Genomic DNA, 20,651 nt, shown 5'->3' with positions numbered 1-20,651 from the left:
TCTATGAGAGGCAATTTTGGAGTGGTGGAAAGTGGAAACGATACCGCCAAAAAGATATTCCTCTCTTTCTTGGCGCGTGGGGTCACGGTCATAAAAGAACTCGTGGTCCATTTTTTAAATCTAATTATTATTTAGCTGTTAAACATTGTTTAACGGTCGCTAATTACTACGTTGCAGATTAAAGCTTACGAATTACGAGTCAACGAGCACAGTTTATTTGGGTATTAACGGATAATTATTATGTTTGATTTTGTTGAAGTAGAAAGTGATAATGTGGCTTTAAGTTCTTTCAATCTTGCCTAGCAAGAAAGCAGGTGTAGCAAGCAAGCAATGTGTACCACACAAGAAAAGTTGAATCACTTCAGTGAGGGGGCATGTGCCAGTGACTGAAAGTATGTAACTTTGTACAAGTGTCAAATCAATTGACAAAGAGAGAGTTAACTTGTAGTGTTGGAACAAATCAAATGAGTATATGTGTCATAGACTCTAATAATAATGGTGATAACTGGATAAGAGTGGTGTAAAGTGTAAACCACATTCACCTAATGAAATAGTGTACACAAATCTGATACAGAAACAAGTTTATGCAGGGTTTGCAACCCTCTAACAAAATCTAGTCTGAATCTTCTGACCATGGTGATACAAAACGGTCGTGCAGTCCAGGTTAGGTCCATGAGACGGACAACACAGAAATGCCAAGGCATAGCTTGTGGGAATATCACTGAGGGGCTTAGAATTCCTTATTATGGAGGCGGCAGTAGGCTTCAGGAGGATGATGTTAAGACAATCACACTACCACCTGGGTCGCTGTTTTGAACTTTTCTGGCACGCGGAGGATGGGAGCCTGAATTTCGCCAGGTTTGCCAAGCTGACCACAGGCCGCCATCTGATCATCGCCTCTACTCGGCCGCATGAAAACCACACGGCCTGCCCCGGCCAAATAATTTCTGAACTCCACCATTTTCTCATCACTGGTTGGTCTGAAATGGGATCCGCTATGAGGATTAAATGTGATGAGGTTGATCTTGCACGGAATGCCCTGAACCAGATCAGCAAGCCTTCTTGCATCCTCAATGCTGCAGCATGCAAGGCATACAATCACGCATCAAACAAATAAAACAAGGAATCCCTAAATGAAGGTAAACTGTGTTGTAAATGTATACCATGGGGCAGCATTTCATGACATACTGCTAGAGAAACATCATATTGACATAATCAAGCTAGCCGACATGCAACTACAAAAGTTATTTTTACCTATCATTTACTCCTGCCAGCATTACATATTCAAAAAGAACTTTGTAGTTATTCTTGAAGCGAATTTCCTCTCTAAGAGTCTGAAGAAGCAGCCCTATATTGTACTTCCGGTTAATTGGCATGATCCAGTTTCTGACCTGCAATGTTCATCACTACAAGGTAATACAACTGTGTGGAAGTGTGAGTATGCACACATGTTTTGTACCAAGTTATCACACAAGTATGTAGTTTGATAGTTCAGATAATGGATTGAAATACCTCATCTGTAGTTGCATTCAGACTAACAGCTAAAGCACAATTAGATTCTCTGAGATAACGCCTCAGCTGGGGGACAAGCCCACTAGTTGAAACAGTTATTTTGCGAGGACTGAAATGAAGGCCTTGATCATCCACCATAATGTCTGCAGCTTTAATAACATTGTCAATGTTGTGAAGTGGCTCTCCCATTCCCTGGAAATACAAAGTTATTCCTATTAGAGTTGTCAAAAGTTATGTTTTGGTGACCAATATGATACGTTAATGAAGGTTCAGTAATAGCAAAATGGGTCCAGAACACAATAAACAGCATGTTCTTCCTTAAGCCACATATTTTAGATTCTTTTTCCAAATTTAGAAAAGCTCATATGCATATGAAAATGTATGGTAACACTAGCAACCCACCATGAACACAACATTGGTAATATCGCCAACTTCACTTGTGAGCAAGGAACGCGCAAATACAGCCTGCTCTACAATCTCAGCCGCAGTCAAATTTCTCCTTAGGCCCATCCTGCAAAATGAAAGGAATTTTATAACCAGCATTTTAAATATGTAGAACAATAAATCTTGACACCACTAAAACTTCAAAGCTTGCAGAGGAGAAGTAAGCCTGCCTGCCAGTGTAACAGAATTGGCAATTCATGCCACAGCCCACTTGACTCGAAACACAAACAGTATTCCTGCTACTATCGGAAGGTATGACGACGGTCTCGATCACCATGCCATCTTCCAAAGTGAACAAAATCTGAAACCTCCTGTGAGTTCCACAATCAATGATAAGGTTCTCAAATAAACACAACTATACGTCCCTAAAGTTCCCATATACACACCATAACACTTCTTAACCTCTACACTAATTAGCATTGCAGGGAGGAACAATTTCATGTACCTTCCTAGTTCCATCCGCCGCGGTAATTATTTGCTCCAAAGACAATGCCTTAAACTCAGCATTCTCACTCAACATCTTTCTAAAACCCTTGTTTAAACCTACAACAAAAGCACAGAGAGTCCATAAATCATCGAATTTTTGCTTACGAAAACGATTGCACTAGGCAACAGTGTGGATGTGTGTCAAACCTTCCAGCTGATCACTGTGATGCGCCCACACATCATTCCCGTAGAGACGCTTCCACAGCATCATAGCTTGTCCGGGCCTGTAGCCTTGTGATTGAACCCATTTCTGTTCAAGCACCACAATTATCACGACTCACATAATCATAATTAACAAAGAAAAATGAATGAAGGGATTAACCTCCAGCTCATCGTATCGCATCCCTTTAAGAAGCAACTTGGAGCTTTTGTTTGAGTTTCTAGTGAAATTGTTCGGAGAATTAAACGGAGGCACGTCGAAACCGGAGGGACCGTCGTCGACGGAGGCGAGGGTGTCGGGGAGAGAGCAAGCGGTGGCGGTGGTAAAGGAGAGGCGGTGGGAGGAGACGAGAGGAATGAGAAGCGGTGGTGATTGCTTTAGAGATTGAGAGGGAGACTTGTGGAGAGGTAGAGCGTTCGATCTCAGTAGGATTCGTCTCATCCACACACAGCTCATCTCCGTCGCCATTTCTCAACTGACAAATCCAAATAAGGGCGACGGGGGCCGTCTGTGTTAAGACTGTTACCCCTGTTTGTGTATCTATCCATTGGCTGAGAAATTGGGCCAAGGGCTCACTTTGGGTGGGCCTAGTGTAATTTTAAATCTTCGTTAATTTTCACACTACAAGGGTAAAATTGTCTTTTCATACCATATTTGACAGTCTCCGACGCTTTTCCGACTATATTCCGAACTCATGCTATGGGGATTCAACTTCTCATATATTTACACCTAATAATACGTTCGGAAACGCAACGGAAAAGGTCGAATTCGCGCCGTAAAAGACCAAATACTTTCGAGAATGTTGCTTCAAAAGACAGTTATACCCCTATGTATAAATCGGTTTTATAATACCCCAATTATTAAACCCATCGACCTGCCAAGTCCAACGTTAAGCCAAGACTGAATAAAGTGAAGAGAGCAATGGCGACGAGAGAACCGGTGCTCCTCCTAGCGTGTCTGGTGTCAATCGCAGCCGTCGATTCAAAAGTAGACGGCTCCGGCGAGTGGCACGTCCTCACGAAGCACAACTTGTTCTCTCAGTTCCGTCTCCACCCTCACATCCTCCTCCTCGTCACTCTTCCATGCAATCTCTCCCCAACATTCCAGAAAATTTGAATTGAGAAATCGATAACTAGATAATCAAGCAAGCTTTTACAATGCGGAAAAATAAGCTATGGTGAGTAGGGGTGGGCACGGGAAGGGATGGGATGGGACGGAGCTCATCCCACGTCCCGTCCCACTCTTTTGAATCGGGACGGGATCGGGACGGGACGAGGGTTTTTAAGAATGCATCCCACTCGGGATTAATCCCGGTTGGGACGGGACGGGACAAATCCCACCTTTTTATGAAGCTAAATAAAAACCTATATTTTTATTTTTTTCATAACAAAGTAACATTTAATAATGAAATTTTAACAAAAAAAATACATATTATGTTCAAAATATTATAAATTACCATTATTATTTGAGTTGATATAATTTTAGAGTTATTAAGAACATAAATTAGTTTCATTTTGATACAAATATATAAGAAAATTTAAGTTTTCATTAAAGGTGGGACGAGACGGGACGAAGCGGGATATAAATTATTCGTTATTCGTCCCACGTCCCATCCCACTAGAATGAAGCAGGACGGGATCGGGACGGGACGAACGTTTTTAGACCTCCGTCCTATCCCGTCCCTATGAATTTCGGGACGGGATCGGGATTTCCGTTTTTTATGCCCACCCCTAATGGTGAGTGGACTCCGAAAAAATGATGGCTAGCTAGCATGGCCGGCCCGGAGGGAGGGCAAGCAGTGCTCTTGCACTGGGCCCAGGGCCCAATTAGTTTTTTTTTCTGTTTGCTCCTTTGTCGATTAATTTCCTCTTTTTTTTTTTGCTTTCACAATTGCATTGTTTTCAGCAAAACCTCACTTTTTTCATGCTTCCGCCGTCTTATTTTCTCTTAAATTGTTAATCTTCTCATTTCATTATGAAGAAGACTAATAGCAAGAATCAAAGAGTTCGGTTGCCGATTGATGTTCTCCTAAATCAAAATTTCTTTCTATGCTACCTCTATAAATGGATAGACTTAATAGTGATCGTTCACAATTATTCTGATATTCTGAATTCGACGGCTTCGGTGTTCAGAGCTTTATATAATCCCCTATTTTTCTTTCTAATTTTGCCAATGAAAAAGGTTTTTTTTTAAATAAAAAAATTTGTACAAGGGCCCATTTTTTTTACCCGCACGGGGCCTCAAATCTCTCAGGGCCGGCCCAGCTAGGAGGAGGATGAATGAAACTGATCACAGTGCTTTTGGTATGCAATATCCATTCTTTGGCCGCAGTTGATTTTATACTGAGTTTTAGCATTGTGGATTTGTGGTATTCGGATATATGGTGCATTATTTTTTATCCTTTTGTAGAGTGATTGTGTTTACTATATACACATGGGTGTATTCGCTTTGTGATGGACACTGCTCTCGTCCTTCTGCGAGGTCTAACATGTCGGAGGCCCTCAGAACTGAGATGAACATAGATCGCCACAGTAGGTAATTCTCCTTGGTCGGTTGGATTGGTATATGCGTATTTGGTTGGGGAAAGATTGAGGATGATGATGGGTCGGTAGCAGCTAGGAGGCGTTAGTGACATTTTTAGTTGATGATGATGCATGTTAAGCCTAAAGCTGCATTTTGATGATTCCATCGGTATACATATATATAGTGATCGATACTTATGCACCTCCCTTTGAACGAAAGAGTACTAATCACATTACAACTAATCAATACAAGAATACGAAACTCTTGCATTGAGTTGGCTTTTGAATTTTGATGATTGGATGGACTGATGGACATACGAACCTACTAAAAACAGAAGGCGGAAATAGGTACTGTGCTTAGAGTGGTTGGAGTTGCCATGAAAAATATTGGCCTCATTGTTAGACTACTAAAACTTTTCAAAGATACACGAGTACTGAGCACAAAATTGTATGATTTGTATTACAAAGTACATGTCCAGCAGCATTGGATGACATTGGTGATCGCAAGATAAAGATGGAATCCAGCAATCTTTATATCATTTTGTTCCTCAATCGCCAACAAGGGTGCTGAACATTTGCATCACACCCGTACTGAGCTGAAATGGTAAATTGAAATCTTGGCCGTCCAACTGATTGCAGCTAGTCCCTGAAAGATGTACAATAAGATCACAGTTAGGACTCGCAAACATACAAGGCAAAAGATATAGGTAAAACAGCCAAATACTTGATAGCTGTCCATGAGATGATAACAGCCAAATCTTAATAATAGGATGACACAAAACAACCAAGTAGCTTGTTCGCCCCATCTACTTGCAAGCCTAAAGGCTAGCAGTCTGACCTACTCGGTACCCTACACTGTTGACCTAATGAAGGGATAAGTCTTAAAAACCAAAACAAAAAAAGAAAGGACAGATGCTATTTATAATAGGTTCAACTGTAAGAGAACCTTCAAAAAGTAATAAAAAGATGATAACTGACAAGTAACTGTAACAACCACAACATGGCTTAAACTTAGATTCCAATATTTCAAGCATATCGAAGTCCTCGAAAAATCCAAATAAAACAGAAAAGAGTATAAAAAAACATTTGAACTTGTCTAAGTAAATGACATGCTACTAAAACTATCTAGAAGTTATGAGTGACACGTAAACGAACAGATGGTAATTACTAGTGATCAGAAAAAATTCTACATACAGGAAGAAGACTGCATGTTTCTCTACCAGTGAATATGAACTAGTATTTTTAATTTTTTAGAGTAAGGTGCTACTACACAAGAAAGGAATATACAACCAGGATCTGAATAACAATGTGAATTAAACAAAGACATATCTTCTAATCATATTATTAAAGCAGCATGACTTGACATATGTTGTGAAGACAACATCAAAACTCACTGCTTCAACAAATTACATATCTCATTCTACCACAATAAGTGAAAGACACACGACCCTAACTGGTAATAGTTATAGACACAGGGCATTGTCAGATCACCAAAGTACAAGGTCAATGCAGAAGGAAGAAATTCTGCCGGTCAAACTGCTTCTTACAGTAAGGCAAGTTCTAACCCCATGCTACCTATATTTGTAAAGTAGATGGAGGAACAAGAACTGAATATATGTCAATTCTGTAAACATAGGGTTGGGTGTGATTTCTACCCTAACTGTAATGATTGTGGACACAGGACATCATCAGGACACTAAAGTACAAGGTCAAGGCTGGAGGAAGGAATTCCACCCATCAAACCACGCCTCCTTACTCCTTAGAGTAGAGTAATTTAAGAGGGTAATTATTGATTCCAATTCCCACTTGTAAGATTTTACTTTCCAACCGATGATACCTATATTTGTAAAGTCGATGGACGAAAGGAAATTAATATATGTTATGTATGAAATCTTAGGGTTGAGTGTGATTCCTACTCTTAACAGAGCTGCTACTTAATCAGCCGCACTTGACAATATTGACACCGACCAGATATCATGCAAGTCTAGCAGATAAACTACTTTATCCAAATACATCACAAAACAAACAATTGTGCATATGACATAGAAATGATTATGATGAGACCTAAAGTGTTATGAAGTAAAAGTTCACTTACCAATACTTAATCAGGCCATCCCAGCTACATGTTGCGACTTTACTTTGCTCCAAGGGATGCCACGCGGCCCCAATGCACACGTTATTATGACATTTGAGAGTTCTGAAGACTTTGCAAGACTTCCAATCCCAAAACCAGCATCTACCTTCACCGTCACCCGAGAAAACAAATCGTCCATCCGGCGAGAAACCAACTTGGCAAGCATACCCGGCAACCACATGTCCGGCAAACCTCTTCTTCTTATTGAGCTGAAACTTCTCCCTAGTGCTGTAAATAAGAATCTGGTTGTCCATGCTCTGTGCTGCAAGCCAATTCGAATTGGGGTGCAACGAAATCGCTGGCATAGAATGCATGTGAGGCTCACTAATATACTTGATAACCACAGGAATCCCAAACTCCCACACACGCAGAGACTTGTCATCACTTGAAGTCACAAACCTCCTATTATTATCAACAAATGTAATAGTATTCACCGCCCCCAAATGCTGATCATACTCTTGAGTGATCTTCCCCTCATTCATATCCCACTGCACAATCTTCTTATCACTCATCCCAGCCATCAGCACATTCTGCTTATCATCATCCGGATTAAGCTTCACCACATAGGGAGTCTTCCCAGTCGAAAATGTAGATATCACCTGCCCTGTCTCCGTGTCCCAATACTTGATATTCTTATCAAAACCAGCACTCAGAAACTTACTCCCATCGTTCGAAAAACAAATATCCCTCACACCTTTCGAATGCCCCATGTAAGTCCTCATACACTTGCCCGTATTCGACACGTCCCAAATCTTGCACTTGGTATCCGAGGACGCGGAGAGAATCAAATGCCCTGTGCTGGGGAAGAACCTAATAGCGTTCACGCCCTGTGTGTGACCACTCCAAGTGTGCACAAGCCGTTTGGGAATGTAGCAGTGATCATTACTAGCCTTGGCATCCTTCGGCGGCGCAATCCACGACCTCCCTTGATAGTCTCTCTCCTCCTTGCCGTGGAATGTAGTCTTCTCCACCACAGCCTCTCCTTTATCGCCGGCGCCTTTCTCCTCGCCTTTCTTCTTGGCGTACTCCTCGGCGTACTTCTTCTGCTCCTCCGTCAGCTCCGCCGCCGGTCCCTCCTTCTTCCCTGCCCAGGGGCTCTTCCTGTTCTTCATCAGCCACGCGTCGCTCGCCGGATTCGCCGCCTCCTCCGCCTCCATATCGTCGGCGTTTTCGTCCTCGTTCTCCTTCCGCTTCTCGATCCGCCGCTTCTTCTGCTCGTGCTGGGGGATGTTGTACACCGAGACGGCGTCGTTCTTCTCCAGGGCGGTCAGATCGCCGACGTAGTTGTAACCGGCGGAGGCGGAGGGGTCGGCGGCGTAGCCGTAGTGCTGGAAAGTGTTGTACTGCTCGTCGAAGATGAAAGGTTCGATGGCGGCGTCTTCGACGAACCCTAGCTTGTGGTTGCGCATGCCTTGGGCGAGGCCGTCCTTGGCGTAGGGGTGGGATGGGCCGTAGATTGGGGCCCAGAGCTGGTCGTAGGTCGGGTTGAAGTCGACGAGGTGCTGCGTCGGGTCGACGGGGCGGGACGTTGAGCTGCGGTTCTTGGCGACGGCGAGGGCAAGCATGGTGTCGTCTACCTGGGGCGCGGCGGACTTGGGTGGGAGGAGGCGCGGGGGTGAGGATTCCGGGGAGGAGGAGGAGGGGGAGTTAGGGTTTTGGTCGTCGGAGTAGGCTTGGAGGAGATCCATTGTAACAAGATTTGGGTTTGAATTTGGGAATTAGGGCTCTGCGGGGTTTATGTACGAGAGCGAGGGCATTGTCGGTACGTAAAATGATAATTTATAAGCAAATGCAGTTGCCGTAGTTATACTCCTGGTTAATCTGTCAGCGTTAAGTGTTGTAAACTGTCCTGATATTATTTCGGGAGGATTTTATAATTTGTATTCTACGGTTTTATTAATGGCTACATAATTGTTATTTCTAGTTTTTATGTTTTAAAAAAATTTAATGTGGTCGAGTTGGTAAGAACCTTATTGTGAAAATCCTGAGTATGAGGATTTGAATCCCAATTTCTTCTTAGCGGACAGGGAGGAGGAAGCGTTTTCACATATCTCTTAACCGGCCACTGTAAAATGACAGTTGATCATGAGACCTCAAAGCTGGCTTTTATAGGGGTAATTAGATTGGCCATTTCAAGCTGTTTCTTGATGAATGTGAGTAGGTGTTTCTGAACGCCATTTAGCATTTAAATTAATTCTCAAATACAATGGTGTTTCTTCACTCATTTTATATACACACTAAGTAATACATTGCAAAATTGCCTCACTGCTTTCTTTTGCCTGCTTATTGAATTGAATCTATTACTATCTTTCCAGTGGCTCGACCAGTTTCGAGGTAAGAGAAAGCGTCGACCAGCTTAGAGAAAGGGAAGGGCCCTTTGGGGTCTATCACTGGCTTCACCTTCCCACTTTCTAAATATGGGTTTAGTTTCTTCAGGACAGCTCCATTGGATGTCACTACAAATCTGAAGCCTGGAGGTGTTACTGCACCAGTTAGAGCCACCACACTGCCACCTTCTTTCACCACCTTCACTGCTTTATCGCATTGACCTGTACGTCATTACAAAACCAAAACAAACAGAAGCTCATTTCAGATAATAGAATGGTACAATAGATGCAGCTGTAAATTATGCAGCAGATAGAGGTGTGATGACAGCTTGATTCTAAGTTACAAAGTATGAAACAGCATACAACCTATATGTGACTGTCTACTAAGTATTTCAAAGAAGGTTTATTCAAGTTCATGAGAACAGTACTTGTAGCCTTGACATTCATGAACTTAATATGGACTAAATTTTACCCTTACAAAACTCAACATACTGCACAAAACTATTTATAATATCGGTGATTCTGATACGAATCATTTATTGATATAGTCTGATCATATAAATGTGAATGTCTACTATAAGTCAATAACTTGAAACACCCTGTAGTTGCGTACTTGCTGTATGTTGTATCAGTCTTACGTACCTATAGCGTCGTAGACAACATCAAACTTTTCTGGCAGTTCTTCGATGTTCTCCTTGGTGTAATCAATTGCCAAATCAGCACCCAAGCTCTTCAACAACTCCAACTTTCCAGTGCTCGAAGTGGCAGCCACTCTTGAAGCTCCAAATACATGCTTTGCTAGCTGTTTCGACAAAGAAAGGTGACTCAACACTGAGAATAGAAAGCACAAAAAGACATGCTTCCAAACTAATGTCTCCACTTTGCGGCCATGGGAAGGAGAACAGTTGGTAGAAAGTAAGAAGATACCTGAATCACCAGGCTTCCAACTCCACCAGAACCATTCAAAACAAGCAAAGATTTACCAGCAGAAAACCCTGTCCTTTCAAGACCCTCGTAAGCAGTCTCGATTGCAAGAGGCAGAGAAGCAGCCTGAGCAAAGTCCAGATTCTTAGGCTTTAGTGCAATTAACTTCTCTTCAACAGCAGTGTACTCAGCAAGTGAGCCAGATTGTTTAGGTCCATCCAAAGCCTTCTCATGTATGTCCCCATACACTTCATCCCCCACCTTAAAGTCCTTTACTTGACTGCCAACCTTCACTACCACACCGGCAACATCATAGCCCGGAATAGTCTACAGCAAAACAAAGTGAGAACCGCAATGTTAACGGACCAATATCTTATTCTCAAAAAAAAAAAAAAACTGACCAATATCTTATATGAAAAGAAAACTTTACCAACTAGATCTCTTTGTTTTCACTTGAAGTTGACATTTTATATAGCAAAGTGATATATTTCAAATGTTTCTGCAGATTATAGCAGAATTAACAAAACAACAAACACTAAAATGTCACTTTTAGACTTGAAAATAACAAGAAATGTTCTAAATTTATAATCGCACAAACCCACAAACTCCAAATTCCAAGTACAACTTTTGATCAAAACTTCTACACACATTTCTTTTTGCTTACACACTCAAATACAGACTAAGCATCTTTCTCGTGCATTAACTAAGCAACCAAAACAGACCCAAGATGAAATCACATCCAAACTCGTTAGCTACAACTTACAACAAACATTTTAATCCAGCTGCAACTCCTCTAAACACTATCTAGAGCAATATATGGATTCTCATTCTTCAATAGTTTCTTCTTTTGCTAAACTCAACAATTAGACATTATCATCTAAAGCAAGTAATAAACAACAAGAAGAAGAAGAATGCAGAGAAGTTACCGGAAGAGGAGAATCAGTGTTCTGGAACTTCCCCTGCCTCCTCTTGAAGTCAACCGGGTTAAGCGCCGCAGCCATAACCTTAATCAAGACCTGATCGTCCAGCAACTCAGGCACTGAAACTTTCGTGTCAAACTTCAACACATCAACACTGCCATACTCCTCATACACCCACGCCTTCATTTCCGTCGGCACCGTGGAGGCCTCAACCGTAGCAGGGGCAGCTTCGTAACTAGCAGACACTCTGAGAGCAGGGAGCCGGCATTTTTGGCGAGTGAAGCTTGTAAGGGTTGGTCTGGTTTTGTTGTTAGTTACTTGTAATATGGAGGAGAACCTGAGGGAGATGGGGTTTGGGGATAGAGAGTGGAAGAGTGGTCGGAGTTGGGAAGCAGAAGAGGAGGAGCTGAGGGTGGCAGTGGTGGTTAGCATTGTTTCCAAACTACTCAACCATAAACTGCTTATCTCTTCGATCACTTCAAGCCTCATATGATGCTACTCCAGTTCTCTATGTAGCTCAAAAAAAAAAAAACTGGCAATGTTATTTTACGGTGTTTTTTTTCTCAGTAATTTATTTAGGGCCTATATTTGGACATGTGGTACCATCCATTACATAGGTTATTGACATTGACATGTTAGTGTAATTGGTTTTGATGTTTGGAGTTGCTTATCGAATAGTTAGGAATGTTCATAAGATACATAAATCTTAATATAGGAGAAAAATTAGAAAAAAATTGAAGAATTAATTTCAGTTTACTTCATAAACTTTACATTTAAAATAACTTTACATTTAAAATAACTTTATACCCAAAATCAGTTTATTCCTTAAATATTTATTTTAATCAATTTACCCCATATATTTTCAATGACATTAAAAAATGATAAAATTTAGATTTTTATATGGATTATATCAATAATTATGTTACGAGACCTAATTTTAAAGTTTCATTGTTGTTGTAAAATTATTGAAAATTTTGTTTTAGTCTTGCATATATGACTTAAAGCATTCTTTTGATAGTTTTTGATCGGATTTTAACCAAGAAAATATGAATTTTGTCATTTTTTATGTTGTTTGAAAGTATATGGGTTAATTGATTAAAATAAAAATTTAAGGGGTGAACTGATTTTGGGTGTAAAGTTTATGGGATAACTGAAATTAATTCAAAATTAAATGTGTGTTGATTGAGTTATAGGAGGGAAGTTTTTTCACTCCTATATTTGGGCGTAAACAAACTTATATTTATACATGTGTTTGGAAGGAATGCTCCATACCGTACGTAAGAGAACAAGAGGAAATATTAAGGCTTATAAGCCTCACTTAACAAACTCATCATCGCTCGTGCGCTCATACAATGTTTGGCATTTTACAAGTTCGTGCTGAATTAGAAAAATCTAATTTTACATATACAAAAGTGATCATGCAATCACAAAAGATACAATTAAGAGTACACTATCCTTGAAGGGTTGTGCTATAGATGATAGGAAAAACAACTTATAATGTACGTGTCTTCTTACGTTTGAGAATAAAGTTCACATGAAGATATGAAATTCTTCTAATGAAAAGAAGTGCTAGCAAAATACAAGAACAAAGGTAAACTATATCACCGTGTACTAATTATTTCAATAATAAAAGACTCATCTCATTATCATCGATTTGACTCGATTCAAGTTTATGTTCCCCTGATAATTTCGTATTTGTGAAGTCATTTATTATTTGTTTACTAAATCTAGTTACCTTATATTCCCAACTTATTCTCAGTATCGAATATAGTTACATTGTTAGTTTCTATAACATTGGCAGGTTTAGCCTATCAACACATAAGCGCGGCCAGTTTTGTCCCTAACAATTTCTCATTGATAAGTTGAACATCTACTTTTGACATTACACTGGATTAAAACCTTCACCAAGTCACTTGCATTATACATCATAGGATATATGGTTTGCCCTAATCAACTACATTTAGTTGACTATAATGCAGACTAAAGATGAAATTATTGTTATTATAATATTATTGATATATTAAAAAAAAGACAAATAATAAACTGGAAGAAGAGGACAAGTGGACGCGTGGATTGTCCTGACAAAAAATTGGAGATGGACGGTTAGGAACTCGTTACATATTAGCTAAACCCTTCGGCACTGCGAACTGACGGCTTCTGTTTTCTCAGAGATAGATCTTCGCACTTCCTCGGTCTCTGTCTCCCACCTCCCCAGTTGTGTTTGAGCCAAACTCACGAGGTGGCCTCTAAACCCAATTCACCAGATCCGTTATTCTCTTTTCTTAGATTTGTATGGAAATGTTGTCTCATAGCTCATCGTATTTAATCTCGAATATTTGTGATCTTGTTCAATTGTTGTTTCGTTTCTTAGGTTTTATTGTAGAGGAAGGTTCTGATCTCTCATGCAATATGTTCGCTCTGATCTGTTCTGTTTATCTGAAATTGATATCGTTTCTGATCGACTTACTATACTATTTCAGATTTCAATTACGAATTTACTTATCATTTGGCTCTTAGGAAGATGCTGCATTAATTTGATTTCCCTATTCTGGTTTGTGTGACTCCGAATTTGGTTCTTTCGATTTCGATATATTACGAGAGAGCATGTAAGAAAACTGAAGCTTGAAGACTGTCATAGTTCATAGTTGTTATGGACCCACATTATTGCATGTTGACTACTGTGTGTCTTATGGAGTCGTTTTGGGTTGAATTAGTGCTAAACTATTTTGGTGGTGCGGCTGCTGGTAGGTTTATTTTCAAATGGCAGAGTCAAAACAAGCACTGAGGAAACCGACCTTCACAAAGGTTGGGCAGCTCCGTCCAAGCACGTCTGGTCACACTCTTACCGTGAAGGTTGTCAGTACTAAGATGGTATTGCAGAAGGGACGTGCTGATGGCCCTCAAGTACGCCAAATGCGAATTGCTGAATGCTTGGTTGGAGACGAAACGGGAATGATAATCTTCACAGCTAGAAACGATCAAGGTAAGAAAGCGATCATGACTTTGATGTATGTTTATAAACTATTACATCTGTCGTGCTTGCTTGACGAGCTCTTTTCATTCTCATGTAGTTCAAAATTCCTTTGTGGTGTGTTATAGTGTTCACAAATATTTTATTTCAGAATAGTCATAGGGCCTTGATTGGCTTCTAAACTAGGGTATTGTTATTCATTACCATAAGAGGTCCAGGTGAAAAGCTAATTAGTTATTAGTTATTGCTCAATGATATTTATTTCCATTAGAACTGAAGTTTTGATAAATGGAAGTTCAGTTTGATACTTAAATGATGGCTGAAGGAATCCTAAAGTACATTAGTTAGTTGGAGAAGTTCATGACAAGTGATAGCAGTGCTTTGTGGTACATAGTTGTGGCTCTGAAGAAGATTGTTACAATAGCTTCTAAATATTTGGATATCGACTCAAGTGTTTAAATCTGCAAATTTTTGATAAGATGAGCAAACAGAATGCAAACTTTTGGTTTCAATGGTCTGTAATCTCTGCAGCCATTTCTCTTTAAGTAAAAGTCTAAGTCGTATACAAGCAGAATACTGATATTTTGTAGTCCTTAAGTTTTGTAGTTGATATTGTTCCCTTGTGGCTTGTTTGATCTCCTTATTATGAGGTTCTTACTGTTAAATTGCAGTTTGTAAACTTGTTGGAGTTCTGTACTATGAAAGGGACTTTAATTCTCTGTAAATAAGATCATTGCAATCTATATGCACATTGCTTATTACTTCTGTGTATTCGGTAATTCACCATGTATTTCTTGTTATTCTACTAGGATCAGGGTTTTGACTCTATGCATCCCATATGTGATTATGTTGAGCTATCCATTATCTGATATAGGTTCTTTTCCCACTTTTTGAAAGAAGAATTGACAAGGCACTTGATTAAGATGTGCGTGATCAACCTTTCTGTACTGTCTGAATGGGGTTAATCATCCAGCATCTAATGCTTTGTGTTTGTGGCTATACTTCAGCAGAAGAGTCGTTTCAGCTCCGTGACTATTATCCTAACCAATGTCCCCTCAATCATATGATTCAAATCTGCTTGATTGGATCAATCAATCATAAACTCATAGGTGTTGTGTCTTTGAAGCCCCAATTAAAAAAAAGGTGTAGATCTCCATTGATGGAGTGATAGAAGGAGAAAAAACCTACTGTAGACACTGTAACAATGAAAGATGGTGACTGGAACCATGGATATACAACAATGTGGAAATGTTAATGCATATTACATTGTTTGTCTCAGCTTGGCACTTTTTGCTGTCTTTTAGAAAACCTGTCTGATAATTTCTTCATCTACTAGCTTTACTGCTTTATCATTCATTTGGTTTCACTGTTTTTGCATCAGCAGAAGACTGCTGCAATGCATGTGTAGTTACATTATTCTGATTCCCGGTTATTAATTGTGCAGTGGACTTGATGGTAGAGGGTTCAACTGTAACCCTGCGGAATGCTAAAATTGACATGTTCAAAGGATCAATGAGGCTTGCTGTGGACAAATGGGGCCGTGTGGAAGTTGCTGAGCCTGCCAGTTTTACGGTGATGGAAGATAACAACCTCTCACTCATTGAATATGAACTTGTCAATGTTGTTGAAGAGTAGGTTTTCTGAACAGAATCAGGCTCTCTGGTACTTGACCCAAAAAATAAAAAGAAAGCCAATGAAGAAAAGTTCTATTGTTATATGAGGCATCAAAATCTCAAAAATGTTATCGAAAGTGCACTTTTAGGAAGAAGAAATCTTGACGCTAGTACCACCCAAGTCGCTTCCTTTACCTTTGCAGCCTTTGGTTGTACTGCCAAAATAGATGTGGATGGCTGTAAGTTGTTAAAGATATGGGAGCTGACTTTTGGATTTTGCTTTGTCTTGTTTACTATCTATTTCAAATCTTTGGGAAGTACAGATGAGATTTATATTATGAAGTGTCTCCAAACTGTTTGCAATGTTACTTAAACTTCTCGTTTCTTATGTTGGTTAGTGTCAAAGTCCTGGCATTGTTTGCAACTTCAGGAGTTAACTTCTGCCGTTAACCCTTGCGGTGTTTTTTCTTTCCTTCTGGGTAGTTAAACAGAGATCAGAGATCTTGTATGAATGTCAGGTGGCTCAAATCCATGTATTTGGCATACTTATTTGGCTTTCCTCACCAGGTATTGGAAAATCTCTTTTTCACGAGTCATGAATTTTGTTCTCAAGTCACGTGCTCCAAGTTATTTTGTTCTTCGTGTTTCTGGAAGCAATTAGTGTCCCTGCACATTTTCTGCATTAAACTAATAATGCTATGCCTTCAGCATTTGGTGGATCACGATTCACGCACTAAATTCCATTGTTGTGGAGTATCAGAATTGGAGCTTAGGGTTCTTAATACATCCATTGCACGACAAAGTTGGGCAGAAACTAAACGAAAACTCCAAAGTAGAAGAAGCCATAGCTGATAGGTTATCCACTGTCCATAATGTACCTGCCTTTTTGGGATTGGATCCATGGATTACAAATAAGTGGAAAGCAATGTGTTCTGGCGTGGCTGTCCTACTCTTTCACATGGACAAAACTCATCTTTGTCCTTGTGTTAGTGCAACTTCGGCTCCATACGCTATCATTTAGGCCCTTCAAACCTAGTGCAAGGACCACCCACATGCCCAGTTTATAAGAAGGAATTGCGTCACACATGTATATGGGAATACGATTGGCTGACGTCACCTGCATATTTGCATCAGTGCTCTTCTTATTCTGATGTTGGTCTCTCATTTCTCTTGTTATTCGTATAATGCACAATCTCTGGTTCAACAATGCAAGTAGAACTGTTCGTAAAGGACCAAGGGTAGCCGGATGATACAACTCCGCGGTCTTGATTTCCCTATACAAGAGGAGTTCACAGTTCATTGCTCTGTTATACATGTTATTTCAACGTAAAATGTATTATAAACTTTGGAATTGAGCCTATGAAATGTGGAAGGTGATCGATGTTCTCATGGAAGATGGATTGTGTCGGCTGTGCTTCAACTATTGCACTAGCTGCCAGTATGCAGCAACCAACCATTACCAGCAATTCCTTTCAGTTTTGCACTAGCTTGTCTTAGTGCTTTCCAACAGAATATAAAGACTTCTTCTACTGGGAGTGTGCTCATATTATTCTCCTATGGGATACAGGTGATGCGCACATGTTTATAAAATACTTTAGACCAAAATCAAAGGTGGATTCTTCATCTCAGTCATCACTTGGATGACTCTGAGCCCACAGATATTCTTCGGTTGTTGATGCATTACTGAAGTTTGGTCATTATCGTTATAGAAGTCAAGAAAAAATCACTCTGGGAAGTTCATTTTGTGTAAATCAAACACCTTTTAAGTTCAGGCAGACGTTTAAATCTCCAAGGCATTAAATCCAAATCCCATTTTCACATTCGTTCTAAAGTTTGCTCTGTGGAAAGCACAAAGAGAAAGCATTTATGCTTCTATGCACAATTCATTATTCTATGATGTCTCATTGTTATGCTATTGCCCTCCTTTAGTTTTTGGCACTCTGATTGGAATTTCTCCTACTTTTCTTTTAGCTTTAAACGAGTAATTAATTTGTTTTCTCTATGAGCTGAAACATTTGAGTTCTTTCTGAGATGACTGCATTTGTGGAATCAAATCTAGAAGACAAAACAAGAACAGTTTGCATACAAATGCAAATTCGATTATACAATCCCATTCTACATGTTCATTCTCGAAGTAGCAGATACATACAAATGCATGGATATTAAATTCTTACATTGAGTTAAGCACATGCACATAGGTATTTGAGGAAATGCCGTAGTAGACTTTTGAAATTGAATCATGTAATGTAGTCATTTCCCACATTGCTTTGATCAGAGTCTGTTAGTAGCTGGACAAAAGCTTTTGGTCATGGTCCTCATGGATGCTTAAAGATTGAGCAGGTTTGAATCCCCTTTGTCATAATTTGGTCCAAAGGAAAAAACAGAAAAGAAAGTCATTATTGTCTTTATCAGAACCCTTAATTCTTCAGCAAAAAAAATAAATAAATAGAAGGAGCTACTGGGATACTCTAAATAAGATCAGTATGATTGTATGTGGGCATAGGCACAGCAGGTTTTGTAGTGGTTGGTAGAATCTTACTGAATGTGACTGGAAAACTTGACTTAAAACTCACTACAATGAGTTGTTTTCTATGCCCAGATTGGTTGTCCATGTGGGGTTGTCCATGTGGTTCATCAAGTTTTAGGGTTTCAGATCCAAATCATAAACAGCTTGATCAGACATATATATCCTTTAATTTCTTTAGGACTATATGAAATAATTGTCAGCCGCAGTGAGATAGGTATATATGTTTGAGATCATCCTTATTGTCTAATGTGCAGAAACAACTTGATCAGATAGTCTGCAATTAAAAAAATGTGTAATTTTATATATGAATCATATGATTGTCACCACAAACAGAGGTCAATGGATCAATTTCATTTGGATTTTTAATTCTGATTAATTTAAGTAGCCTGCATCAGTTCTAGTGGTTGGTTTGTGTAAATCTGATCTGCTCTAAACTCTATGTATTTATCTGAGCTTTGGTTTCTGCTACTGGGGCTTTGGACTCGTCAAAACAAAGCTAAAGTGATAGTATAATTGGTATTGTCCAAGTTCTCTACAAATGATTAACAGGCAAATTATTAAAATGTGGTCATCAGAGCTTAAAGAAAAGGGTCCAGCTGAAACATGCAGGCATTTCGAAGCCGGTGTAATAATTCGTTACATGATGCTTCTGCTTTCTAATTGGACAATATGAATGAAAGAATAAAAGAGTTTCCCTTTTATCTGTATCGTTCATAATAAGCAAATTCCAAATTAAAGAGATTCGTAAAGAGATAAGGGAAAATGGACCTTGTTCATGCCATTTTTTGGAAGTAAGTTAATCTGGGAAGAATTACAGAACAAGTGTATAGCTGTAAAGAAATATATAGGACCCTTATTCAGAAAAGTTTAGAGACATAAATATTGTATCAGTACATCAATGATACATACAGTATATATATACCAACTTCTAAAATCGCAATTTGGGATCAAATTTAGCTTCTTTACCAATGTATTGAGCCAGTCTAATATAAACTGCATAATCTGAGCTAAAAAGAGAAAGATGACTAACAGAGTAAAACACAGGATTTTTGTCTGCTGGCTTTAAACTAGATTGACCAGAAAGTAGGAGAGTAGGTCATGAAATTATTAACTGCAGGTAGAAAATCAGTGATGGATGTTGTGCCAACTATACTTGCTACCATTTAGGTTGAGCTAAATAAGGGTGTACGTCTGAGAACAGCAGCACTCCTTATATGGAATTTGGTCCTGGTCATCGTGAAACCTTCGTAAAAGTTAAAGTTAGGTTGACTACAGCTAAAGATGTATTATAAATTTATAATGAGAAGAAAACAGTTCTGGAAAATGAAGATCTTTAATTTGTCTTTGTTGTTTTTCTAGTTCATGATATTATGATTATGTTGATAATTAGCGTAAACAATAAACTAGCTTATAATTTAGTGATTCATTTTTTTTTTAGAGTGAACTGTCGCAGTTTTGGGAAATTCGTCCAGGTTACTCTTTGATCTACATTCTTTGTCCGTTCTCATTTTATGAAAGGAGCTAGGAAAGTTCAACATCTGCCACTACTCTCGCGGCGGACGACACCATCTTCCATCGGTCGCGTTCACCTCCGCCGCCCTCCGGCTTCGCTGCGCCCACAAACCTGCGGTGAAGGACGTGCTCGTGCTTGAATGCATTATGAATGGATAGATGTAATGTATAAGTTACTTAACATCTGAAAAGACCAAACATATCACGTTGATGTTGTACTAGAGAAATACCAATCATGGATACAACTTCGCCCTGCCCTTTGCAATATTACTTTTCGTGCTTTTATTTTGAGACAATTAGTTTCTTGCTTAAATAGACCACCCGCTTCTTCCTTGATTAGTTTCTTTTCCATCAGTCAGATTTATATGATTGTAATGTACAAAATAGCTAATTAAAAATGAAATTGACATGGATAAATGAAAGCAGATGATTTAATCGCATGCATAAATTAATTAGTCGATGATCGATATAACTCCATGGTGATCAATCTTATCGATCAGTATCATAATCAGATTATAGAAAATCTTAGGGACAGTAGGTCCAGATCGATCAGCCTTCCTCGTTTGGGAGCTTGACTGAGCAAATCATACAATAATTCT

The 20,651-nt window shown here is 39.3% G+C and overlaps 4 protein-coding genes across 5 annotated transcripts; 1 reads left to right on the top strand and 3 right to left on the bottom strand.

The window, feature by feature from the left end:
- Positions 1–431: 431 nt before the first annotated feature.
- On the bottom strand, positions 432–3,119 carry LOC126789975 (uncharacterized). The gene is made up of 8 exons (XM_050516085.1): positions 2,765–3,119; positions 2,590–2,692; positions 2,402–2,499; positions 2,127–2,257; positions 1,915–2,023; positions 1,513–1,704; positions 1,255–1,391; positions 432–1,076 (listed from the first exon to the last, which is right to left on the bottom strand). The coding sequence occupies exons 1-8, from the start codon at positions 3,068–3,070 to the stop codon at positions 788–790; spliced, it is 1,365 nt and encodes a 454-aa protein (XP_050372042.1). The 5' UTR covers positions 3,071–3,119; the 3' UTR covers positions 432–787.
- A 2,364-nt stretch (positions 3,120–5,483) lies between these two features.
- LOC126790253 (uncharacterized) lies at positions 5,484–8,993 on the bottom strand. Of its 2 annotated transcripts, XM_050516422.1 has the most exons (2): positions 7,220–8,993; positions 5,484–5,770 (listed from the first exon to the last, which is right to left on the bottom strand). In XM_050516422.1, exons 1-2 carry the CDS (start codon positions 8,944–8,946, stop codon positions 5,764–5,766), a joined length of 1,734 nt encoding a protein of 577 aa, XP_050372379.1. In that variant the 5' UTR covers positions 8,947–8,993; the 3' UTR covers positions 5,484–5,763. The 2 variants fall into 2 exon arrangements, with proteins under 2 accessions (XP_050372379.1, XP_050372380.1); XM_050516423.1 differs by lacking the exon at positions 5,484–5,770 and having other exon boundaries at positions 7,216–8,993.
- Positions 8,994–9,432: 439 nt separating this feature from the next.
- Positions 9,433–11,894, bottom strand: LOC126790840 (2-methylene-furan-3-one reductase). Its single transcript, XM_050517190.1, has 4 exons — positions 11,436–11,894; positions 10,513–10,836; positions 10,228–10,387; positions 9,433–9,807 (listed from the first exon to the last, which is right to left on the bottom strand). The coding sequence occupies exons 1-4, from the start codon at positions 11,859–11,861 to the stop codon at positions 9,542–9,544; spliced, it is 1,176 nt and encodes a 391-aa protein (XP_050373147.1). The 5' UTR covers positions 11,862–11,894; the 3' UTR covers positions 9,433–9,541.
- Positions 11,895–13,535: 1,641 nt separating this feature from the next.
- LOC126790841 (uncharacterized protein At4g28440) lies at positions 13,536–16,401 on the top strand. The gene is made up of 3 exons (XM_050517192.1): positions 13,536–13,668; positions 14,178–14,412; positions 15,845–16,401. Exons 2-3 carry the CDS (start codon positions 14,190–14,192, stop codon positions 16,033–16,035), a joined length of 414 nt encoding a protein of 137 aa, XP_050373149.1. The 5' UTR covers positions 13,536–13,668; positions 14,178–14,189; the 3' UTR covers positions 16,036–16,401.
- Positions 16,402–20,651: the final 4,250 nt, after the last annotated feature.

Source organism: Argentina anserina, chromosome 4, assembly GCF_933775445.1.
Source record: "Argentina anserina chromosome 4, drPotAnse1.1, whole genome shotgun sequence".
Taxonomy (NCBI): Eukaryota; Viridiplantae; Streptophyta; class Magnoliopsida; order Rosales; family Rosaceae; genus Argentina; species Argentina anserina.
Note: the sequence above shows the minus strand (reverse complement) of the source record. Positions and strands in the feature narration are given on the sequence as shown.

Excerpts from the sequence above, each read along its gene's own strand:
- LOC126789975 (XM_050516085.1), bottom strand. The coding sequence starts at position 3,070 with ATGGCGACGGAGATGAGCTGTGTGTGGATGAGACGAATCCTACTGAGA. Across the intron at positions 2,693-2,764 it reads TGCGATACGATGAGCTGGAG|AAATGGGTTCAATCACAAGG; the intron begins GTTAATCCCTTC and ends GTGCTTGAACAG. Across the intron at positions 1,077-1,254 it reads CTGGCAGGAGTAAATGATAG|CATTGAGGATGCAAGAAGGC; the intron begins GTAAAAATAACT and ends TGCATGCTGCAG.
- LOC126790253 (XM_050516422.1), bottom strand. The coding sequence starts at position 8,946 with ATGGATCTCCTCCAAGCCTACTCCGACGACCAAAACCCTAACTCCCCC.
- LOC126790840 (XM_050517190.1), bottom strand. The coding sequence starts at position 11,861 with ATGCTAACCACCACTGCCACCCTCAGCTCCTCCTCTTCTGCTTCCCAA. Across the intron at positions 10,837-11,435 it reads ACACTGATTCTCCTCTTCCG|ACTATTCCGGGCTATGATGT; the intron begins GTAACTTCTCTG and ends GTTTTGCTGTAG. Across the intron at positions 10,388-10,512 it reads TTGGAAGCCTGGTGATTCAG|CTAGCAAAGCATGTATTTGG; the intron begins GTATCTTCTTAC and ends TTGTCGAAACAG.
- LOC126790841 (XM_050517192.1), top strand. The coding sequence starts at position 14,190 with ATGGCAGAGTCAAAACAAGCACTGAGGAAACCGACCTTCACAAAGGTT. Across the intron at positions 14,413-15,844 it reads CACAGCTAGAAACGATCAAG|TGGACTTGATGGTAGAGGGT; the intron begins GTAAGAAAGCGA and ends TTAATTGTGCAG.